Source organism: Equus przewalskii, chromosome 5 (assembly GCF_037783145.1).
Source record: "Equus przewalskii isolate Varuska chromosome 5, EquPr2, whole genome shotgun sequence".
In the NCBI taxonomy this organism is placed as follows: Eukaryota; Metazoa; Chordata; class Mammalia; order Perissodactyla; family Equidae; genus Equus; species Equus przewalskii.
Genome location: NC_091835.1, coordinates 46,198,154 through 46,218,684, shown reverse-complemented (window position 1 = coordinate 46,218,684; position 20,531 = coordinate 46,198,154). Strand labels below are relative to the sequence as shown.

At 34.1% G+C, this 20,531-nt stretch overlaps 2 protein-coding genes across 11 annotated transcripts in view; one reads left to right on the top strand and one right to left on the bottom strand.

The window, feature by feature from the left end:
• Positions 1-20,531, bottom strand: part of PIK3C2G (phosphatidylinositol-4-phosphate 3-kinase catalytic subunit type 2 gamma) — a 510,504-nt gene that overhangs the window by 449,358 nt on the left and 40,615 nt on the right. The gene's annotated exons all lie outside the window — the stretch shown is intronic.
• RERGL (RERG like) lies at positions 1,397-13,421 on the top strand. Of its 2 annotated transcripts, XM_008530600.2 has the most exons (6): positions 1,405-1,530; positions 1,754-1,894; positions 2,596-2,652; positions 6,645-6,718; positions 7,655-7,803; positions 10,157-13,421. In XM_008530600.2, the coding sequence occupies exons 1-6, from the start codon at positions 1,479-1,481 to the stop codon at positions 10,437-10,439; spliced, it is 756 nt and encodes a 251-aa protein (XP_008528822.1). In that variant the 5' UTR covers positions 1,405-1,478; the 3' UTR covers positions 10,440-13,421. The 2 variants fall into 2 exon arrangements, with proteins under 2 accessions (XP_008528824.1, XP_008528822.1); XM_008530602.2 differs by lacking the exon at positions 1,754-1,894 and having other exon boundaries at positions 1,397-1,530.

The following is a 20,531-nucleotide window of genomic DNA, read 5'->3' as shown; positions in this document are numbered from 1 at the left end:
TACTCTCTCTGGGCTTTTTTCTTCACAGGGTCTGTTTCTTCTTTTGGAATAGAAACATCTCCATAATCCTCAATCACTTTTTCTTCCCTCTAGCTAGAGGTCCTGCTCATGTTTCAAGCTTTACTAACTCTTGAAGATCTTTCTATACTCTGATCTGCTTTCCCCAGCCCTTGGTCAGAGTCCTATTTTAGCAATGATCATATTTGCTGTAATTCTAATTGTTTCCACTTTTCTCTTACTAGACTGTGGACTCCATCAGGGCTGAAAATTCACTGTTAAATCATTAACCTCATAAATACAACATAGCTTTAATATATAGTGGCAATTAAGAAATGTTTGTTAAACGAATGCATTTTTAAAAAGCATGTTATTATTCCGGTGATCAATCCAGCCTGGAAATTAAACTCAAAATTTAGTACTCAAAGATTAAATTCTTCTATTTTTGTTGTGCTCTTTTCTCAACTCTCAAATTTATACATATCCAAATGGGGAGAGAGAAGGGAAGAAAGCAATATGGGGACTTGGAGTAGTAGGGAATATTGTGGAAAAGAAGTATGAAAGAGTTGTCATTTTACACATTAAATTTACCTCTTCATTTCACAGCAGGAGTGAATTATGTTGGAATATCTTTTCCAAATTTTCTTTCTTTTTTTCATTTCTGTTTCCTAATTACAAAGTACCGCAGAAGGAAACATGACAGTTTTCTGTTTATGGCTCTTTAAACAAAGTGAAGTTGATTGCTTTTACTTTTTCCACAAATTTTATTGGCATAATTTTTTTAAAATTCGCATAAAATTTAAAAAAAGGAGAGAGAGGGAGAACTTACTTATTAAGGAAGATATTTGAAAGGTCAAACTCTGTAGTGCACACATTTCTCCTTAAGAGTCACATATGACAAAAAATCACGGGCTGTATATTCACGTGCATTGCTGTCAACCCTAAACTAACCATACGAGGCAGCCATCCTCTTCCTCCTCTCATTTCTTTTCATGGCTGAGTTAACTTACGTCCCCTCGTCCTTTACAGAAGAAGCCTAAGAAGACAATAGGTTTGGGTATTAACAGAAAAAGCAAGACTGATCCAATCAAAGTAGATTTGCAGGAATGTTTACTTATCCTCTAAAAACTTTCTTAATGAAGACAGAACATTTTTCTAGATCCTAGGAGAAGATAGATTCCAAGCACACAAAATTAGAGGGTTGGGAGCTAAGCTTCTGGTACAAATTCATAACTGTTGGCTTAATAGGCATTAGCATCTAAATATTAACTCCAATGTTTTTCTTTTTTAATGGACTATGTTCAAAACTCCTCTAGGAAAACATTTTTAAAGTTGTTATTGGATAGAAGGAGTATGGGGCGGAGTTGGCCTTAGAGAAATGAGAGCAGCATTAATAAAAAGGATTTAAGAAAACATACGCCTCACTCAAGTCAGCACAGTTCCAGAAGACAGGACTGAACAAGGAGGATAAGTAAAGCAAGATGAACGATGTGAAACTTGCTGTCTTGGGTGGTGAAGGAACAGGCAAATCTGGTGAGTGGTGATGTTTTCTACGGCATGGAGCAGAGTACAAGTAGAGTGAGATATATTGACATATATATGTCATATATAAAACATAACTATATACATTAACTATATACTATTTTTCATTTTCATAGCAAGTAATGCAATTAACTATATTTATAGAATTTATAGACAGATAAATCAAGACAACTATTTAAAATATTAATTTGTATCTTGTTCTACTGATGTTTAGAATTCATAGAAATAACAGGAAATCCTTCCATCACTGTCCCACCTACTTCTCACTCCAACACAACTGCCCCCACATCCACCAGTGGCCAAACAATGACCATGGAAGGATTCTTCTGCCTGGAGACTAAGGGTGAAGAGACATGTATGGAGATCTGTGGATTGTTTTTTAAATGCAGCATTATTGAGGTGAAATGACTTTGGAGGGGAGTGGCTTTGGAGATGCCTGGGAACTGAGCAACAGGTGTCCTGACTGTGGAAGCCATTTTTGTTTTATTTTGTTTTGTTTTTGGTCACATTATGATGGTGGTAAGGGTACCATCACTGGAGCCACTGAAGCCTAATGAACCCTAACAACTGGCCAGACCCAGAAGCTGCAATAAGATAAACTGACGCTAGAGGTCCCTTCTCTATTTCCTAGATTTTGAAGTCCCCGTATCCTTAAACGTCTGCAAATGCTCGATATTGTCGTTCTTACTGTTAGCATGTAGAACTTTGGAGTCAGATCTAATTTGATAAAAAAAATAAAGAGAGGTTATAGTTCTTGTATCTCAGATTTAAGGAGAAATCTGTTTCTGTTACAAAAAGTGAGTTGTCCCATGTGTTTGCATTAATGAATTAATTACATAGTGATTTGAGTGGGCAGTGGTCTAAGATCATTTTACATCTAATTTCCTGGTCTTCATGCTTGTACAGTGGAAATCTTCAGACCAGAATTTAGTAAAGCTTTAAAGTCTTCATTAACGTTTTGTAATTTTTGTGCTGAAAGATAAAAATCTTATACATAAATAAATAATCTGTATCCTCAACAGAAAATACTCTAAATCCAGCTTGTTTGTTTTGCAGCCCTCATAGTAAGGTTTCTTACCAAGCGATTCATTGGAGAATATGCTTCTAATTTCGGTAAGTCACTACTTTAGATTTTTTTCACCTTAAAATTTTAGCATAGTAATTAAACCGCGATTAAGATCAGAGAAGCATTTTGATAGTGCCTTTCATTTTTTGTACTTTTAAGCAACTTATTTATTCACAGATTCTGGTTAAAAATACAAGAATAGAAACTTGAATTAAATGTTCTTTAATAATAAAATTCACCCAATTTGATGCTAAGTGAGATAGCTTAGAAAGTCAGTTGATTTCAGTTTAGAATTAGAAAAACATTACAACTAGAATTCCTCCTCCATCAAATATTGTCGAGTATGTGAGTATGAATAGTTTTTTAAACTATGAAACAATTTTGAAATTAAATAAACATCTGTACAAAGATAAGACTGATTATAAAAGAGCAAGTAGGTACAAAATAAAGCTTATTTTAATTGTAAAACCATGTGAAAATAACAGGAAAATTATGCCTTGATTAAAGATCATATCATAATTATTTAGATTTCTTATGTAAGTTTCAGAGAAATTCTAAAACAGATGCCAGGGCAGCTTGGTATAATCTTAGGATAATTTCACTAACTCTATTAAAAAATTTCTGTTATTTTGATCAGAATTAGCATGACATATGGGAAATACCACAGTGGGGAATTAATAAAAAGTGGGGAATTTTGCCAGAGTTTTGAGTATATTTTTTGGCTTAGCAGTTAATCAATTTAATGGTACTAATATCTTACCTGATTGCATGGGGGGGAATGGTTTCTGTTTTTTATTTTTATTTTATTTTATTTTATTTTTGAGGAAGATTAGCCCTGAGCTAATATCTGCCACCAATCCTCCTCTTTTTGGTGAGGAAGACTGGCCTGAGCTATCATCCATGCCCATCTTCCTGCACTTTATATGTGGGACTCCTGCCACAGCATGGCTTGCCAAGCGGTGCCATGTCTGCACCCAGGATCTGAACCAGTAAACCCCAGGCCGCCGAAGTGGAACGTGCGCACTTAACTGCTGCACTATCAGGCAGGCCCCCTGTTTTTCATTTTTAAATAAGAGCAACTGATTTATAAGACATCTGAGAATTGGGAGAAAGGACAATGATTTAGGGGTTCAATAATACTTAGAGTAAGAGAAAGTTATGATTGCAAGCATTTTTCCATGAGAAATAAACAACAAAAATCATTCATAAGGTAGCATTATTAGAGTGTTTTAGAAAATAGCTTCAAAGTGTTGCATTGTGTTGTTTACTACTTGTGTCCAATAGCATCTCAGTCCATATGACACTGAGAACATTGTAGGGCAAGTGCTTGAAAACTGATTATAGAAAGAAAAATATATAGAAAGAAAAATTCTTGTTTCATTTCTCAGGTCAACAACCTCAGTCAAAAAGGTCAACACAAGCTAGGAGTCAGGCATGAGAAAATGTTCCAGAACTACAAAACAAAACGTAAATGAAACAACACCCAAAAACAACAACAGTAACAGCAACAACAAATCACCTTGATCTTTGATAAGATATAGTTATATAAACAAATGAAGTATACACATTTCTTGCTGTTACATCTCTGTTAAAAATATAAGACGTAGAGATATTTTCCAAAGACAACCAAATTAGCAAATGTCACCACCATATGAGGACAAACTAGCGAAAAAATGACTCCTCTTATAAATGAAGGCTAGAAGGGAAAATAATAAAATTCTAAAATGTTAAGAGTCCGTGACCCTTGCTGACAGTTTTTGAGTTTTGAGAGTGGATATTTTTAAATGTCTAGAAGGGAATTTTATGGTTCACGGTCAGTAGTAAACCTACGAAGTTTAGAATGAACTGTCTGAAAACATATTTTAAAGTTTAATGAAACTACAACAATTTTTCTAAATGTAACCTAAATGAATTTTAAAATTCATCCCTAACCCCCTGAAGTTAGCTCCCCAAATGTCTGCTGCATCTTCCTACTGTGGGTTACAGAGAATTTGCCAGAATTGCTCATGATTTTGTGTCAGTATGCTGTTTTGGAGAGAAGCAGGCCTTTTATTAAAACACTGGAGGGACGGTTACAGAAATGAAGTCCTCCACTCAACAAATACTACTGAGCACCTACCACATCCCAGGTACTCTTCTAGGTAGAGAGGCTATAGCAGGGAACATAAAAGATAAAGATCCAGTCTTGATAAGATTTACAATCTGGAAAGAAGGGTCAGCCAATTAAAAAAATTAAGCATAAGTTATGTCATATGATGATAAATATTATGACAAAAAGGAAAACATGAGGGAGTGGCACTAACATGGTGTGTGGTAATTTAAAGTAAGCCCGTCAGGTTAGACCTTGCTGAGATGCTGACATTTGAACAGAGGCATGAAGGTGGTGAAAACTGAACCATGAAGATGTCTAAAGGATTACATTCCAGGCAGAAAAATCAAATTTATGAGGCAAGAACTTTCTGAAAAATTTGTGGAATGGTATGGAGGATGGGGTAGCTCTGGTGGAGAGAATTTGAGAGACAGTAGCCAGAGAGATCTATTGAGGTCATAGAAGTAATGGGAGACTAGATAATGAAGGCTACTCTCAGACATTTTAAAGGTTTTGGTTTATCTAAGAGAGCTGTTGGAGTCATTGGAACAATTTTATCGGACAAGTGCTGTGATCTGGCTACGAGGTTTACTTTTGCTCCTGTGTTGAGAATAGACTAGGCACAAGAAGGGAGTTAGGGGAAGAATGAAGGCAGAGAGATGAGTTAGGGGACTTTGCAATAATCTAATCAAAAAATAATGATGGCTTGGACCAGAGTTAGCAATGGAGGTAATGAGAAGCAGACAAATCCAAAATATACTTTGAAGGTAGAACAAAAAGAAGTTTTTAAAAGAATAAATATGGGATATAAGAGAAAAAACAATCAACAGTGACCTTAAGGCTCTTAACTTGATAAAATGGAGTTATGGATATGTCATTTAAAGAAATGGAAAACTGTGGAAGATGGAATTTGTACAGGGAGACCAGGGGTTCAGTTTTAAGTGTCTTAAGATTGAGATGTCTATTGGGTATCTAAACAGAGATGTCCAATAGCAGTAGTTGTTTATGCCTGGAGTTCAGAGAAGAGATCTGGGCTATAGATTTAAATTAGGTTCATCGGCAATAACTTCTATACAAAGACTCTGACTGGATGAGATTAGCATGAGAGTGAGTATAGACAGAGACGAGATTCATAAACAGGATCCATATTTGAAGTGTGGGAGGATATGGTGGGACAAATAAAAAAGATTAATACAGAGGAAGAAGGAATAAAGAAGAAACCAGGAGAGTGTCTTGCTTTGAAAGCCATGTGAACAAAACATTTTTAAGGAGGCAAGCGTGATCAACTACATAAATGCCATGCTAGGGCGAGTAAGATCAAGATAAGAACCAACCATAAAGTCCAAAACCATCACCTTGATCTGAACAGTTTTAGTTAGGTAATTGGAGTAAAAGCCTGACTGGAATAATTGGAAGAGCATGCGAGGACAGAAGTTGGACACAGAGGGTGTAGATACTTACTGAAAGGCCAGCAGAGAAATAAGGCAATAGTTGAAAGACACTGTGGGATCCAAAGGATTGAGTTAGGAGAAATTCAGCTGTTAGTAATGATATAGTAAAAAGGAAAAATTTATGATGCAGAAGAAAGAGGCAGAATTGGTGGAGCCATGTCTTCCAGTAGACCAGAGGGAATGGTAACTATTTCATAGTGAACGAATGGGCCTTAAATAGAAACACAGATAATTCATCCATAGTAATAGGATGGAAAATAAATATAATAGCACAAAAGCATACAATTGAATAAATATGGTGGTTAAGTTAATTTGTAAGAGATACATACGAGCAAATATAACAAATCCATAATTTTTAACCACTAACAATAAGGAAAAGCCACTCTACTACTCCGCTAAAGTATGACCAGTCAAATTTGCAAGACTGTGATCCAAGTATGAGTCCCCTTTTTATTCTGGAGTATTTTCATACTGACAATAATATACTCATGTTTTGCAGAATCTATCTATAATAAGCATTTGTGTTTGGACGGGAAGCAACTTACTCTAGAAATATATGACCCTTGTTCTCAAGTAAGTGAAACAAAATACATTTTTATTTTTTCATCATGTTTTGAAGAAGATTGGAAAGGGGAAGTATAAATTTGCCAGTCTTAAAACCGAAGTTTCTTCTAAATTTTAATTATTAAAATTTCGAGAGAGAGATTACTTTTAGCCATAAATTCCATTATCTAGCTTCTCTGTAAAGTTACGGCAATAATCATCATATTGCAGATATCTTTAAAATGGCAATATTAGGCTACATTCATAGTATATTTCTGTCAGGTCACAGTTTAGCTGCCAGAAGTTAATAGTTTAATGGCTTATCAATTCAGTTTTTATATTTTCAGTGCGTTGTAGTTTTGCTAACCACTGTCAATAAAGCATAAGTAAGAAAAGAGTACAAACCCCTTTGTCCATTTCAATCCAAAAATTTAAAATATGATTATATAAATAAGAGAAGAAATGGCCTGCTGTTCAAGATTTCAAAACAACCCCCTGGGACATATTCTTTTAGGTACATAAAATATCCCTTAAATCTTTTTAACTAAACCTTATCAATATTGTTTTTTTTTTACTGATTTAAATCTAGTACCAAAAATCAGTAGATATTCTATTTACTAACACAGATAGAAAATATTTGTTTACAAACCACCTATGTGGATATTGATTCAAGAGACAATTAATATAGCTTATCAAATTTTCAGAAAAGGTGGAGATATTTTCTTAGAGAAAAGTTGTAAAATGAGGTAGATATAACTTTATTATACTTTATTTTTAAAATTTAGTCACTTTTAATTAAAGAAACGAGGTGATAAGAAAGAGAGAAATAGGGAAACTACATTTTAGAAAATATCGTTATTTTTAAAGTCTCTTTCAGGTAAAATGGGTCTTCATTATTTAACTGTGTCAAGTGTAAAATACAGGTGTCAAATTTCACCACTTTTGGTGTATTTGGTTTATTTTCAGCCACAGAGAGGAAAATTTTCCCTCACAAGTGAGCTGCATTGGGCAGACGGGTTTGTTATTGTGTATGACATCAGTGACAGATCTTCCTTTGCTTTTGCAAAAGCACTGATCTACAGAATTCGGGAGCCACAAACTAGTCATTGTAAACGGTAAGATATTTTTCATTCTCCTTTCTTTTAAGTAAATCATCCTACAGCTGTAAGCATCATTAAGAAGAGTTTAATACAGCCTTCCAATTACAAAATTTAACAGCCCTGAACAATTCACCTTCCAATCCACAGGAGTTACACATGTAGTAAAAGGAATAAGATGAGAATACTTTATGTCCTAGCTGACATAAACAGTTACTTGCCCTGAGTAAATGGCTATGTTACAAAACAGCTTCTATTGTTAACAGGACACTCACTTGCAAAATAATGGTCCTCTGCGCACAAGATAGTCTGCTTTCCAACCTTTCTTTTCATCCCCACAAAAGTGTTAAGGATACTAAATAAATCCAGATTTATTACATTTGGCATCCAATTCCTAGTAACTGGGTGTTAATGTATCAAAGTGAAATAGGCTGCATAATCAAACCGCTAAAATTCGAAGTATGAGAATACATTTTTCTCCATTTACCTCCTAAAATAAAGAGCTGATCAACAATTTCCCATTGTTAATTGTCTTGACACAAGTGACTATGAGGAAAGACATAACTCTGCCTTAAACCATTCTTGCATTAGTAGATATAAATTTAAACATATGAGTTTCCCCTTTTTTCCTTATTTTTTATTATTTTAGCTTTTCTCATTTAAAATATTTATTTTTGTTCAACATACTGATGTAAGGGTTTCTTTGTGCTCCTAACCAGATTTGCCCTTAGAGTCTAAAATGACATTCTAATCTGAGAAGCATAGAAGCACAATGATATCATTGTAAATTGGTATTTGTGCTTTTTATATCTATTTTTTTAAAACATGCCCACTATCAAGAAACCATCACATAATAATTGATAAAGGGCTGTTTCCCTGGAGTCAGTTGATGTTCATGCTTGTTTATATCTGATTGACCTTAGATAAAACCCGTAATCTCTATACCTCATTTTTCTGATTGTAAAACATAGAAGTATGGTAGGAGAAAGGATGTGATTTTACTAAGTCCTTCATACTCTGACTTCCTATAATATTACTGATTCTTTGAGCTCCATTGTTTCAAGCATTAAATGCCTTATATCTAAGCACCATGACTTAGGTAAGGAACAAAAATAAAATTCCTTTGATATTCCTCCAAATCAAAAGAATCATTCAAGAATACTCAAAAACATATAAAAGTAAAAAACAAAACCACCATATTTGACATTTTTGGCAATCTTCTTTATGTACGATAATAATTTTTACAGTCTTTCCAGTTCTCAATCTGCAGATAAACTAGAAAGCAAAGTATGGCGTTGTTTTATAAAATTACATCTGATAGTTGTGATTCATCCTTCAAAATATTTTACTTACCTCTCCCTATTACTCCATTATAATAATTTTCTGAACTATATAGAAGATACTATTAATACTCTCAGAAGATATTATTAATACCCTCAAAAATCCAACACATACAATGCTTTTTCCTTCAAAGTTCACGCTGTCACATGAATGAAACCAACTTTTAGTGGAATCTGGGGGCAATATCCATTTAGACAGAGCTGAAGACTGCATTTACCCATTTGTTCCCAATATAGATAACTTGGCAGAGTTCCATGCCATTTAAGGACTAATAGTCTCACTATATTCTTCAAATGAAACTCTCTTTTAGGTATGATTCACTGTAACCAAGGAGAATATATTGATATTTACAGAAGACATTGTTTAACAAAGAAACATATTTCTTAAATAAATATAAAAATTGTACAAGTTCATGAGACTGTAAAATTTTCTCTGGAGTGTGTTATAATGGATGTTAACAAAAACAAATAGCAGTTAGTATTGAGTATTTTCCCCTAGGTAAGCTATATCTAAATTGTTCAATTACAGTAACTATTTAGTAAAGACACATTAGTTAGTCCTCTTTCAATTGATATGGAAATTAAAATAATACGTAGTAAGCACCTTTCGTTGCCTGCCTTTGTTCTAGGCATTTTTATATCCATTATTTCATTTAATTTCTATGATAATTCTGTGTGACGAGGACTATTTTTGTCATTTTTTATGTACAAGGAAATTGAAAGTTGGAAAAGTAGCAATCATTCCTCATTAGTAAACACAGTCATAATTCAAGAAAAGGTTTGTATCACTTCAAAGGCTAATCTTTAAGACCCTTGTTGCTTCTGTATCGTATACTACATTCTATCTGAAATAATTTTTGTAAGTAAATTGGGATACGTGTCATACACACACACACAACCACAAATCACGCACAGACACGCACAATATTTTTTTCTTTTCTGGTCCATAGTTATTTTTTATATAAAAGTACTTAATAAGAAAAAGAGTTGTTAAAACAATGTTGCTAAAGAATTGTCTGTCTGTGTTTCAGAACGGTGGAATCAGCAGTGCTTTTGGTTGGTAACAAACAAGATCTCTGTCATGTGCGAGAGGTTGGCTGGGAAGAAGGGCAGAAACTGGCACTGGATAACCGATGCCAATTCTGTGAACTGTCTGCAGCAGAGCAGTCTCTGGAGGTAGAAATGATGTTTATCAGAATTATCAAAGATATCCTGACAAACTGCAAACTCAAAGAAAAGAGAAGACCCAGTGGATCTAAATCAGTGGCCAAATTGATCAATAATGTATTTGGAAAGAGACGGAAGTCTGTTTAGTAGACATGTGACCATATATCAGAGAGTTTCAAACATTCGTATGATAATTAAATTTTCCCTTTCTATGCAATTAAAAAAATAATTCTCTGAGATATAAAATAATTGAACATGAACCACGTCTATATTTTCTATATATATAGTTTGCTTTTATTTTCTTCTTCGAGGAAGATTAGCCCTGAGCTAACTACTGCCAGTCCTCCCCTTTTTGCTGAGGAAGCCTGGCCCTGAGCTAACATCTGTGCCCATCTTCCTCTATTTTATATGTGGGACGCCTACCACAGCATGGCATGCTAAGCGGTGACATGTCCAGACCCGGGATCCGAACTGGTGAACCCGGGGTGGCCGAGAAGCAGAATGTGCTCACTTAACCGCTGTACCACTGGGCTGGCCCCTATAGTTTGCTCTTTTGATTATGTGTATCATGTACACTCTGCTTCACACTTCACCTTTTATTACACAAAATAACACTCAGTGTAACTTTTGGTGGATTACTGTATGGTTTGCCTGGTCAAATAAGCTCTGATGCTATAATTTCATTAAACTACCATTCCATAGGTCTCAGCTTACCTTTATTTTATTTATTTATTTTGAATGAAACATATAGTTATATTCATATAATTAATATATTATAAAACTGAATTTATCAATTTATCAAAATACATGATCTATTTAATAGAAATGCGTGGATTTAATTTTTAAAATGTCTTTACAATAATCCAGTGACTTACTTGATGTTACACAAATTTTGCATACAATTTAGGCCTTAAGAAGTTAAATTCCTTGTCCATGAGTACATAGCTTGTAGTTGGTCTGATGATGAAAAAAATCTGCCTTTCCTTTTATGCTATGCTAACAAGGGCCATTATCATGCAGAAGTTAACTTATATAGCTATGATCCTTTTTATATCAAAAGATTAGCCTTTTTAAGTTCATATATAAGTTCATACATCATAGGGAAAGAAAAATATAAAAACCAATTGGTAAATATATATCTTTGAAGGTCTTATTGCCCTGAAAGAAATATTGTATTAGATACAGACATTTGGGGCCTTCTCAGATTACTTTGAGTACAGTTTCCTTCAGAAATAAACTGTTTACCTCCTGGACTTCAGTACCACTGCTGTTGTCCTTTGCTGAACTTGCCACCATTGTATTTCAAATTACAGTCTTAGGCCTAACTTGAGCCAAATTGCTGATAATTCAGGTTAGGTCTCAGAGAAGTTAAACCGGGAGTACAAGCGATGCTACACACACTTGGTTAACCTGTATCAGCCAGAGCCTGGGGCCCAAGGTGGAAGATCTTGAGTAGAGGGTGGTAGAGTGGAATTGGGGACGGGTGACACAGACTATTAGACTGCATAGGGGAGAATTCCTTGGCGTGGCATTACTCACGATGAGTCATGATTCCATATTTTAGAAGAGATACCTAGAGCCCATCCATATAGTCTTGCTGTTCATTAGATGTCTGAACAGATTATACTAGGGTGGAGGTAATGGAAATAACAGAACATTGTGTGGTAGTATATAAAATAGTTCAGAAGACTCATAAAGATAGAGGAGTTAGAATTGATATGGTAGGTTGGACCCAGGAATCCACCATCTGACTGTGTTCCATGGGACAATTCAGATGAACTTCCTTTACTAAGGAAGCGAGGAGTGCACTGGTCAGGGGGCACAAGCAACTTTGAGAAGCTTAATAGTGACTGTGCTCTAAGGGTCAGAGTTGGCAGTGAGGATATTGCCATTGAACCACACTCCTCAATATCAGTGCAGGTAATAGAATCCTGGAACAGCAGAATCTAGATGCCAGCATTTATTCTGTTCCTTGTTATCCACCCACTCAGCCTCCAAATAAATGATGCTATATCCGGGGTAGAGGTTCCACTTCTGATATTGGCTGATTGGAAACTTAAAGTGACATGCTCAATCAACGATATTGAGGCAAAGTCCGTATTGTGGGCCCATGCATTGCTTCCATCCCTGCCACCATGGCCACTGTCATCATGGATCCATTTCATAAGCAAAAATGCGGCCAAGAAAAGAGGCAGGTTGTTATCTGCAGGACAGGTCATCCTGTCCATCTGATTGTAAAGTGAGTTCTCATTGGCGGATGCTCTCTGATGGGCATTAACATGGTACACAAAGATCTGTATATCTTATGCCTTCTCTAAGAGATCCATTCACACACTCTTTCTCCAGTCCTTCTTGTCACTGATCTTCCAGTCTTACCTCTTACAGACCTCTGACCAATTGGCAAAAGCATTGATCACTGCCTAGAAATGTGGACCATGTGCCACGTTACCTAACATATAGACAGCAAAGTGTACTTCTTGAAGCTTTGGAAAATGGGATAATTATCTTCCACTAACGAACTTCATGGTAACCACTGTGTAATGAGGCATAGTCCTCCTTTGGCTGGCAGTAATACATCAAGCTTAAGTGAGGAAAGCTTCCTATCAGCTAGGAACATTAAGATTAGATTGCTATGTAAATGAGAAATAAACTTTTATTGTGTAATGTTACCTAGCAAATTCAGTGATACACTTTTTTTGGCCAACTATTTATAGGGATTTTATTAATCTTTCATAGTCTCAATATGGACTATATATATATCTATATGCATAAATGTATATCAGTTTAACCATTATACTTTAATTTTTTTGTTGTTTTATTTTGTTCTTATTATTCTCTTGGATGATCTCACTTTTAGGGATTTGGTCTTCATTCTTTAAAATTACTTTCCCAGTTAAAGAAAAATTCTTTTGGGATGATTTTGATTTAAAAACAACATATCGAGCTGTTCAAAATTTCTGTTAAGAATAATACTTATATTTCTATATATTTTAAAATTTTATTTATTATACTTTTTTTTTTAGCAATGTGACCTGAGATGACATATATTGTTATAAGCAGTCTATGGAATAGTAATAAGAACACGTGTTCTCACCAAAAAAATAAAAAAGATAATTGTGTGAGGTGATAGATGTGTTAATTAACTTGGTTGTGGTAATCATTTTACAATGTACATGTATATCAAATCATCATGTTGTACACTAAATATATTGCAATTTTATTTGTCAATTATACCTCATTAAAGCTGGAAAAAAAACACTACTTCACATAAAAAAGAACTTACATTTTAAAAGTAGTTTCTGTGAAGCAACTTTAGAAATAAGAGTTGATTATTTTTCAGAGTGATATTTGATAGTCACAGATAATTTCCCCTTTTATGATGTGATGGTTTTAAAACATGTTCACACATTTTTGACACTTCTCCCATCAAAAACTTGAGTCTAATTCCCTGCCCCTTGATTCTGGATCATCCTTGTTGACTCTCATTTAGCAAACAGAATGAGGTGGAAGTAAAGGGTAGGACTTATGAGACCAGGTTGGAAAAGGAGCTGGAGCTCCCATCTATTCTTCCCTGGGACTCTGTTTTGGGAGCCGTGAGTCAACAAGTATGAATCTGGCTGCCTGAAGGCACCAGGCTGGGGATACCACATGGGGTTAGTGACCACACAGCCACCAAATACATGAGCAAAATCTTCAGGTAATTCCAGCCTCTAAACTTGGATGACCCCAGCTAATGCCAGGTGGAGCAGAGATGAGTTATTCCCACAAAATCTTGCCATGATTGCATATTTGTGAGCGTAATAAATATTGGTTTTGTTTCACAGTTGTTAAACCATTATGTTTTAGAGTTGTTACATGGCAGTAGATAACCAGAACAGATAACGTATTAAAATTCTCAGCAATTCAGCCAACATGAAATGTTTGGCTTTCTTAGTGAGGAAAAACAGTGAAAAAAGGATTCTTCCAACCAGCTTCAAAATAGTGCAGAACATGAAGTTGTCCCAACATCAATTTTCTTGTGAATATAATTCACATGTAACGCAAATTTCAAAAATCTAAAAAACAATAAACTGCAGTTTTCCAAAGTGAGAAAACTGCATCTACTTAGAGAGAGACAAATACATCAACATTAGGCCATAGAATGTTGTAGGTTGAAGATAGCAAGTGTGTCTATAAATCTCAGAGATAGTTAAGCTGTATCACTAGGCTGGGAATTGCCTATGCTGCTTCTAGTAAAAAAGATGCTGTCATTCACTTCAGATGAGCTTCAATGAGATAACACATAATGAGGGGCGATACTGAGGAAGGGGATGCCAAAGGGGAGGGGCCTTTAAAATGGTTTTGATTTAATACAAGGCATGCACTATTAATAAAAAGGTTGAATGATACCTGTATGTTTTATAGGTTTATAAATTGGCTGTAGTAAAATATTTTACATCTTAGATCACTAGGTATTGTTTCAGCTTATTATGGGAGATATCTATCTAGAGTTGACTGAATTGTATTAATCTGAACCTAGTTTAATGATGCCTTAACATTTTTATGGGGGAATTTAATGTTTGCAATATCCATGTTCCTTATTTGAAAGCGTGACTTATAGGTTTCTCATCTTCCTTAAATTATGAAATCCTTCAGCTAATAAAGGAAAATGATTATAGTTTGCAAAAAAGGCAAAGTCATTTAACAATCCATATAACTGTCTATTGTAGGACTTTGCATAATAATTGTAATTTAGCTATTAGGGATTCTAAAGGCAGTTATCAGTCATACTGTAGAATTCTAGGAGAATCAGGCAAAGCCCGGATTATTTGAAGTATTTTAAATTCCTGAAGAAAAGACACATTATAAATTGGAAATAGACTCTATAGTGACAATATATTATTTCAAAGCAAAGAAGAAGTTCACGATGATTTTCAAACATATAAGCCACCGGGTTATTTTTCTGTCTTTTGGATAGAGATAAAACAAGCTTATTTTTAATAATGGGACTAGAATCTCCTCTAAGGAGGAAATGAGCAGATTATAAAGTATCAGTTGCAATGTGGAATTTGACCAAAATTTTAGTAATCTTGGAACAATTAAGGCATAAAGAATTAAGAAAAAACAGAAAATTGAAGGAGAGTTAGAGATGGAGTTACTTGCCATTACATGAAAGTATGACCATGAGTTACTGCTGTAGGTTTTAGACTATTTCATAGGACTAAAGATGAATGAGAAGATTTTGAGGCCTTAAGTAAAAGAAGTCTATATTTTACTTACATTGTTATTCTCCACAATAGGAGAGGTTTTAAGCAAAACTTGTTCAAAAATAGTTTAAATGTTATGAAATTTGAATATTTTTACCATTTGCTGGTTTTTAATAACAACATTTTGAAGCTAAATGTATTTGTAGACTACGACTAACACACATCTATACGTGTTTATGTGTTTTTATATATAGATATACTACTAGTAATTTGTTGTTAACGGCCTCAAGTTAATTCCAACTCCTAATGACCATGTGTACAGCAGAGTGGAACCCTGCCCGGTCTTTTTGCGCCATTCTCTCATCTTCTGGCGCTATATCAGACAATGCTCCACTGCTATTTATAGGGTTTTGATGGCAAATTTTCTTGGAAATGGGTGACCGGGTCATTCTTCCTAGTCTGTGTTAGTCTGGAAGATCCACTGAAACCTGTTCACCGTGGGTAACCCTGCTGGTATTTGAAATACCTGTGGCAGAGCTTTCAGCATCATAGAAACATGCAGCCATCACAGTATGACAATCAACAGACAGTAATGTGGTTCCTGATGCAGAAGGGAATTCACACTATGGTAGTGAGAGCGCGGAATCTTAACCACTAGAGCACCAGGGCTGGCTTGCTATTAGTAATATATAAATATATATTATATACCTTTATATATATACCTAAAATATATATATATACATATCTCTTTAACCTGAGAATAACCCATCCTGTCAGAAGGAATACAAAATATCAAGTGAATTAAAAACAGAGAAAGAATGGGAATAGCAAAATAATAGAAGAAAGGTGAATTAACATGACAAAAGTCACATTCAAAATCATAAAATTGGAGAAAGACAGATTCCAGGATGGATCCTTTTGGAAGAGAAAGAAAATGGAGCAATTATAAAATGAGGAATGACTGGATATGTACAAGTGTTATAACAATTGATTTGGAGTTACAAAAAGTGAGTAGTCGCTCAGTAATTTAGCATTATAGTTAAAATAAGTGGGCATGAGACAAAAATGAGATTGGGTGAACAGTTCAGAGGAAAGAGGAATATAACTGAGATACTATGAGATAATGTGCCTATTCTTAGCAAAAATCAGAATTTGGAGAAGAATTAGTGGATATATATAAAATAATAGAAAATTAAACCTAAAAGAAAGATTGACAAATGAAGAATTTTGTACCAAAAAGAAAAAGTATCCTAAATAGAAAATAGAAATTTCAAGACAGAAGTCACATCCACTACAGACTATGTAAAATGAATTTCAATTGTAACTTGTGAAATTTGGATTAGTTGGAAAAAAACCAGTCCTGAAAGTGAGGATTATTGGGTAGTGAAATGGAGCAAGATGACCATTGATCCCCTTCTCTGGCAAATGTGTATGTGGAGAACAGGACAGGCATTACCAAATACTTCAAGGTCCTTTTCAACACTTTGGGGGCTCTTATTCTGTAACAGTCAATAATATGTCACTAAGAAACTATACAAAATGAGAAAATGATATTTTGGAAAACATATTTTCTCCTACTACATTTTTCACTTTTTAAAATAAATATACTACTTTGTGATATTCAATATTCTCAAAATTCAGGAATAGAGCAGCAAATGCTTATACTACTTTTTTTCTTTAAGTAACACCTACTGCTGTGGCAATCATCTGTTAGAGGACACTCACAAAACATTGTTGATGAAAAATAGTGAAAAATAAGCAGAAAACTTTGATTAATGATGCTCTTTTATTAAATAGCTTCAAGTGAAATGAATTCCTTCTATAAGGAAAATATAAGACAATATAGCTTCAATGATTTTATTTTACCTTTGCACAGCCACCAGTAAATATTATCTATTAAAGAACTTAAATATAACAGACATATTGGCATACATTTTTTAGTCATGAGGGTAGGAGGACTGAACCTGCTATTTCATAATTTTCTATTAAAATTCTATTTTTTAATTTGAATAACGACAGTCTAGAATAGCACTGAAATTTCATACAACAGAAATTCAGCATTTCACTAACTGAATTGAGAATTGAAATGAGAGGTAAAATCATGGCTTATGTTTGTGCTACCTTTTGGACTAAAAATGCAGTTTGCCTGGTGACAGGTAGCTATAATATATTACCCTTTGCTTAAGTCTTAGCTTGCCCACAAGCTTTACACAACCAGAAAACTGGCCATCTGTCCTTCTTCTCCATGGGAATGATTTTCTGAAATAGCCACATCTATCTCTTATCACTCAGAACCCATTACCAACATCTCCTATCTTTCTTTAAACCTTCACAGCTACAGGAATAAGAAAAATGGTAGTGGCAAACTGTTTCTCAGCCTGTCTGGTATTCATGGGTAAAGGCAAACACAGATGAAGTGGAGATTTAGTTGTCAGAAATATTGGGGCAGGAGCTCAAAGAGCTGTGGTTTAGAATTAGTCATGTATAGCATTTGTTAAAACAAAAACCAAAAAATAATTTGTGTTGTGTTATTCATGACATATCTTTTCTTCCCTGTAATGAAAGGATGGTGAGTTTGGGAACCACTTCCCACCTCAATAAAGCACAGTCAAGCTAAATCAATTCTGATTATGGATATGAAAGTATGCTGAAATGGGCACAACAACCAGACTGCTACTATGAGATTTGAGAGAGCTACACTATCCCTTCCAACAATAGTGATTGAGAAGGTGATGAAGATAAGGATACAATAAGTGCACCATGTGTCGACAAACCAGACTATAGAACATCTTTCCTTTTATAGGGGTCAAGCAACATAAGAACAAACAGATAATCTCCTCCATCACACATACGCATTAATAATAATGGATTTTTGAAAATATTCTTCAAGACAAGAACGTAGCAATATTAATCTGAAAGGAGAAAGTATACATCTGAAAATAATTTCAAAATGAAAAATAAAATAGGAAGTCTAGAACAGACTTTAAAATCTATATTTTAGGCAATAAAGAGTTGAATTGGCATTACAGAAAATCAGCTAAATGGTACTGATGTAAAATGACAAGATTTTTAACAACATGAAGGAAGACAAAGAAATGAATATACAAAATAGCGTATCATAATACAAATAAAATTATAGGTATGAAGATTAAAACCTAACCTAAAATAATAATAGCACATATTCCTGGCATATGAACTCAGAAATTCACAGTAGAAGCAACAGTCGCTATCTTGGGAGTGCAAGAAGATAGAATTCTACATCTCAAATATGATTCAGTGTGTTTCAGGAAAAAAACCCCACAACATGTATTTTGGTATCCCAGAAAGATAAAACAGGTAAAATGGAAAAAAATCAGCATGGCTTAAATTTCTTTGCAACTATATGGCAGAAAAGTTGGTTAAGAAAACTGAAAAGTCTGAAGAGTTTTGAGGGAAACTTTTGCAAAACTCGAGTAATAAAGACATAAATTCTAGTTGAGATATAAAGATGAAAGGTATTTTCAGATGTGCAAGTGCTCTGAAAAATATACTCAATTAGAGTTACTAAAAGATTATCAAAGTTCCAATCCCAATAAATAAAAAATAATCAAAATTAAGAATTTAGGAATTAGAAGGCTATCATATAAAAGAAATTGTTGCAAATCTAATTATATGCATAGAATTATATATGTGATACTATTTATCATCAGTGACCCTAAACCAACATTTCTGGAAATATCGGCAATGGCGAATCAGAAAAACAGACTATTTCAAGTACATTTCATTATAGCAAAGAAAAATTTAAACAATATTATTGTCTAACAATATGGTTAAAATAATTACGGTATGTGGACCATACCATCACTTATTGAGTAATACTAGGTATGTAGTGCAGAGCTAGATGGTTTAAATATATTTTATGTAAATATAGAAGAGTACTGTGCAAGAAGATATTATCTATTTTACAGAGCTTAGTTACATCATTTACACACCTCAACATAGATAAAAAGATTAATCTGGGTCAAAGTTCAGTTATTGCCTGAGCTGGGATTCACAGATAAACATAGCTGGCTCTAAACTGCTCTTTCCACCACACATTTGCTACTGAAAAATATACACACATTTAAAATCATCTCTACAACTGGTTTTTAATTTTATGGGGAGATGTCTATGCTTTGATAATAAATATAAAAGCAAGATACAAAAGTATAGTTAAGTATGATTTCATTTATGTACAAATGTATCTAGACAAATGGTTGCAAAGGAAGACGCCAAATGATTATTAGTCCTGGGATGATTTTCTCTCTGTGCTTTCCAAATTTTCTGTAAATGAACATTAATTACTTTTGTAATTAAAGGACAGTTAAAGATTATTTCATATTTACAAATATTGGGAAAGAGTTTATTGAGCTGATTTGCATAGTCAAAATTTTTATATGGATTATAAAAATCTCTGCACAGCTTAGCATTATTATTAAGATCTTATAGATCTTTATTTGTCAACCTAAATCAAATCCCAGATCTTAATCACATTTATTTCCTATTTTAAAGATGAATTTCCTCTCTCCAATCAATATTTTACAAGAGCATGTGTTATATTTATAATTTGGAGCAAAAAGGATATATATTTTTGAATTTTTTATTAAGATAATTTACATACAATCAAATGCACATATTTTAAGTGCACAGTTGAATGAATTTTAACAAATGTATTCACCTGTGTAGCTGCCGTCAAATCATGATATAGAACATTTCCATGATCCTGGACACCTCCCTTGTGTCCCCTTCCAAGCGATCTAGAAATCAGTTTGCCTTTTTTTCATAAATATAAATGTAATTTCATAAACAACAGAAAGAACACGCACTTATTACAATCAGTAGAAAGAATGTGCAAAATTTATGTGATGAATACAACCAAATAACATTAAGCTCCACAAAAGTGGAGTACTTGTGCTTGTCGCTCATGACCATCTTCCCAGGGCCTTCCACAGTGTCTGGCACGTTTTTGGAGCCCATAACATACTTATTGAATAGAATATTTGAATGCCTATTATACAGCATATTAACTGTGCTA

Coding starts and splice junctions, on each gene's coding strand:
- RERGL (XM_008530600.2), top strand. CDS start 1,479: ATGAACGATGTGAAACTTGCTGTCTTGGGTGGTGAAGGAACAGGCAAA. Junction 1,531..1,753: donor TGAAGGAACAGGCAAATCTG/GTGAGTGGTGAT, acceptor ACTGATGTTTAG/AATTCATAGAAATAACAGGA. Junction 2,653..6,644: donor AGAATATGCTTCTAATTTCG/GTAAGTCACTAC, acceptor CATGTTTTGCAG/AATCTATCTATAATAAGCAT.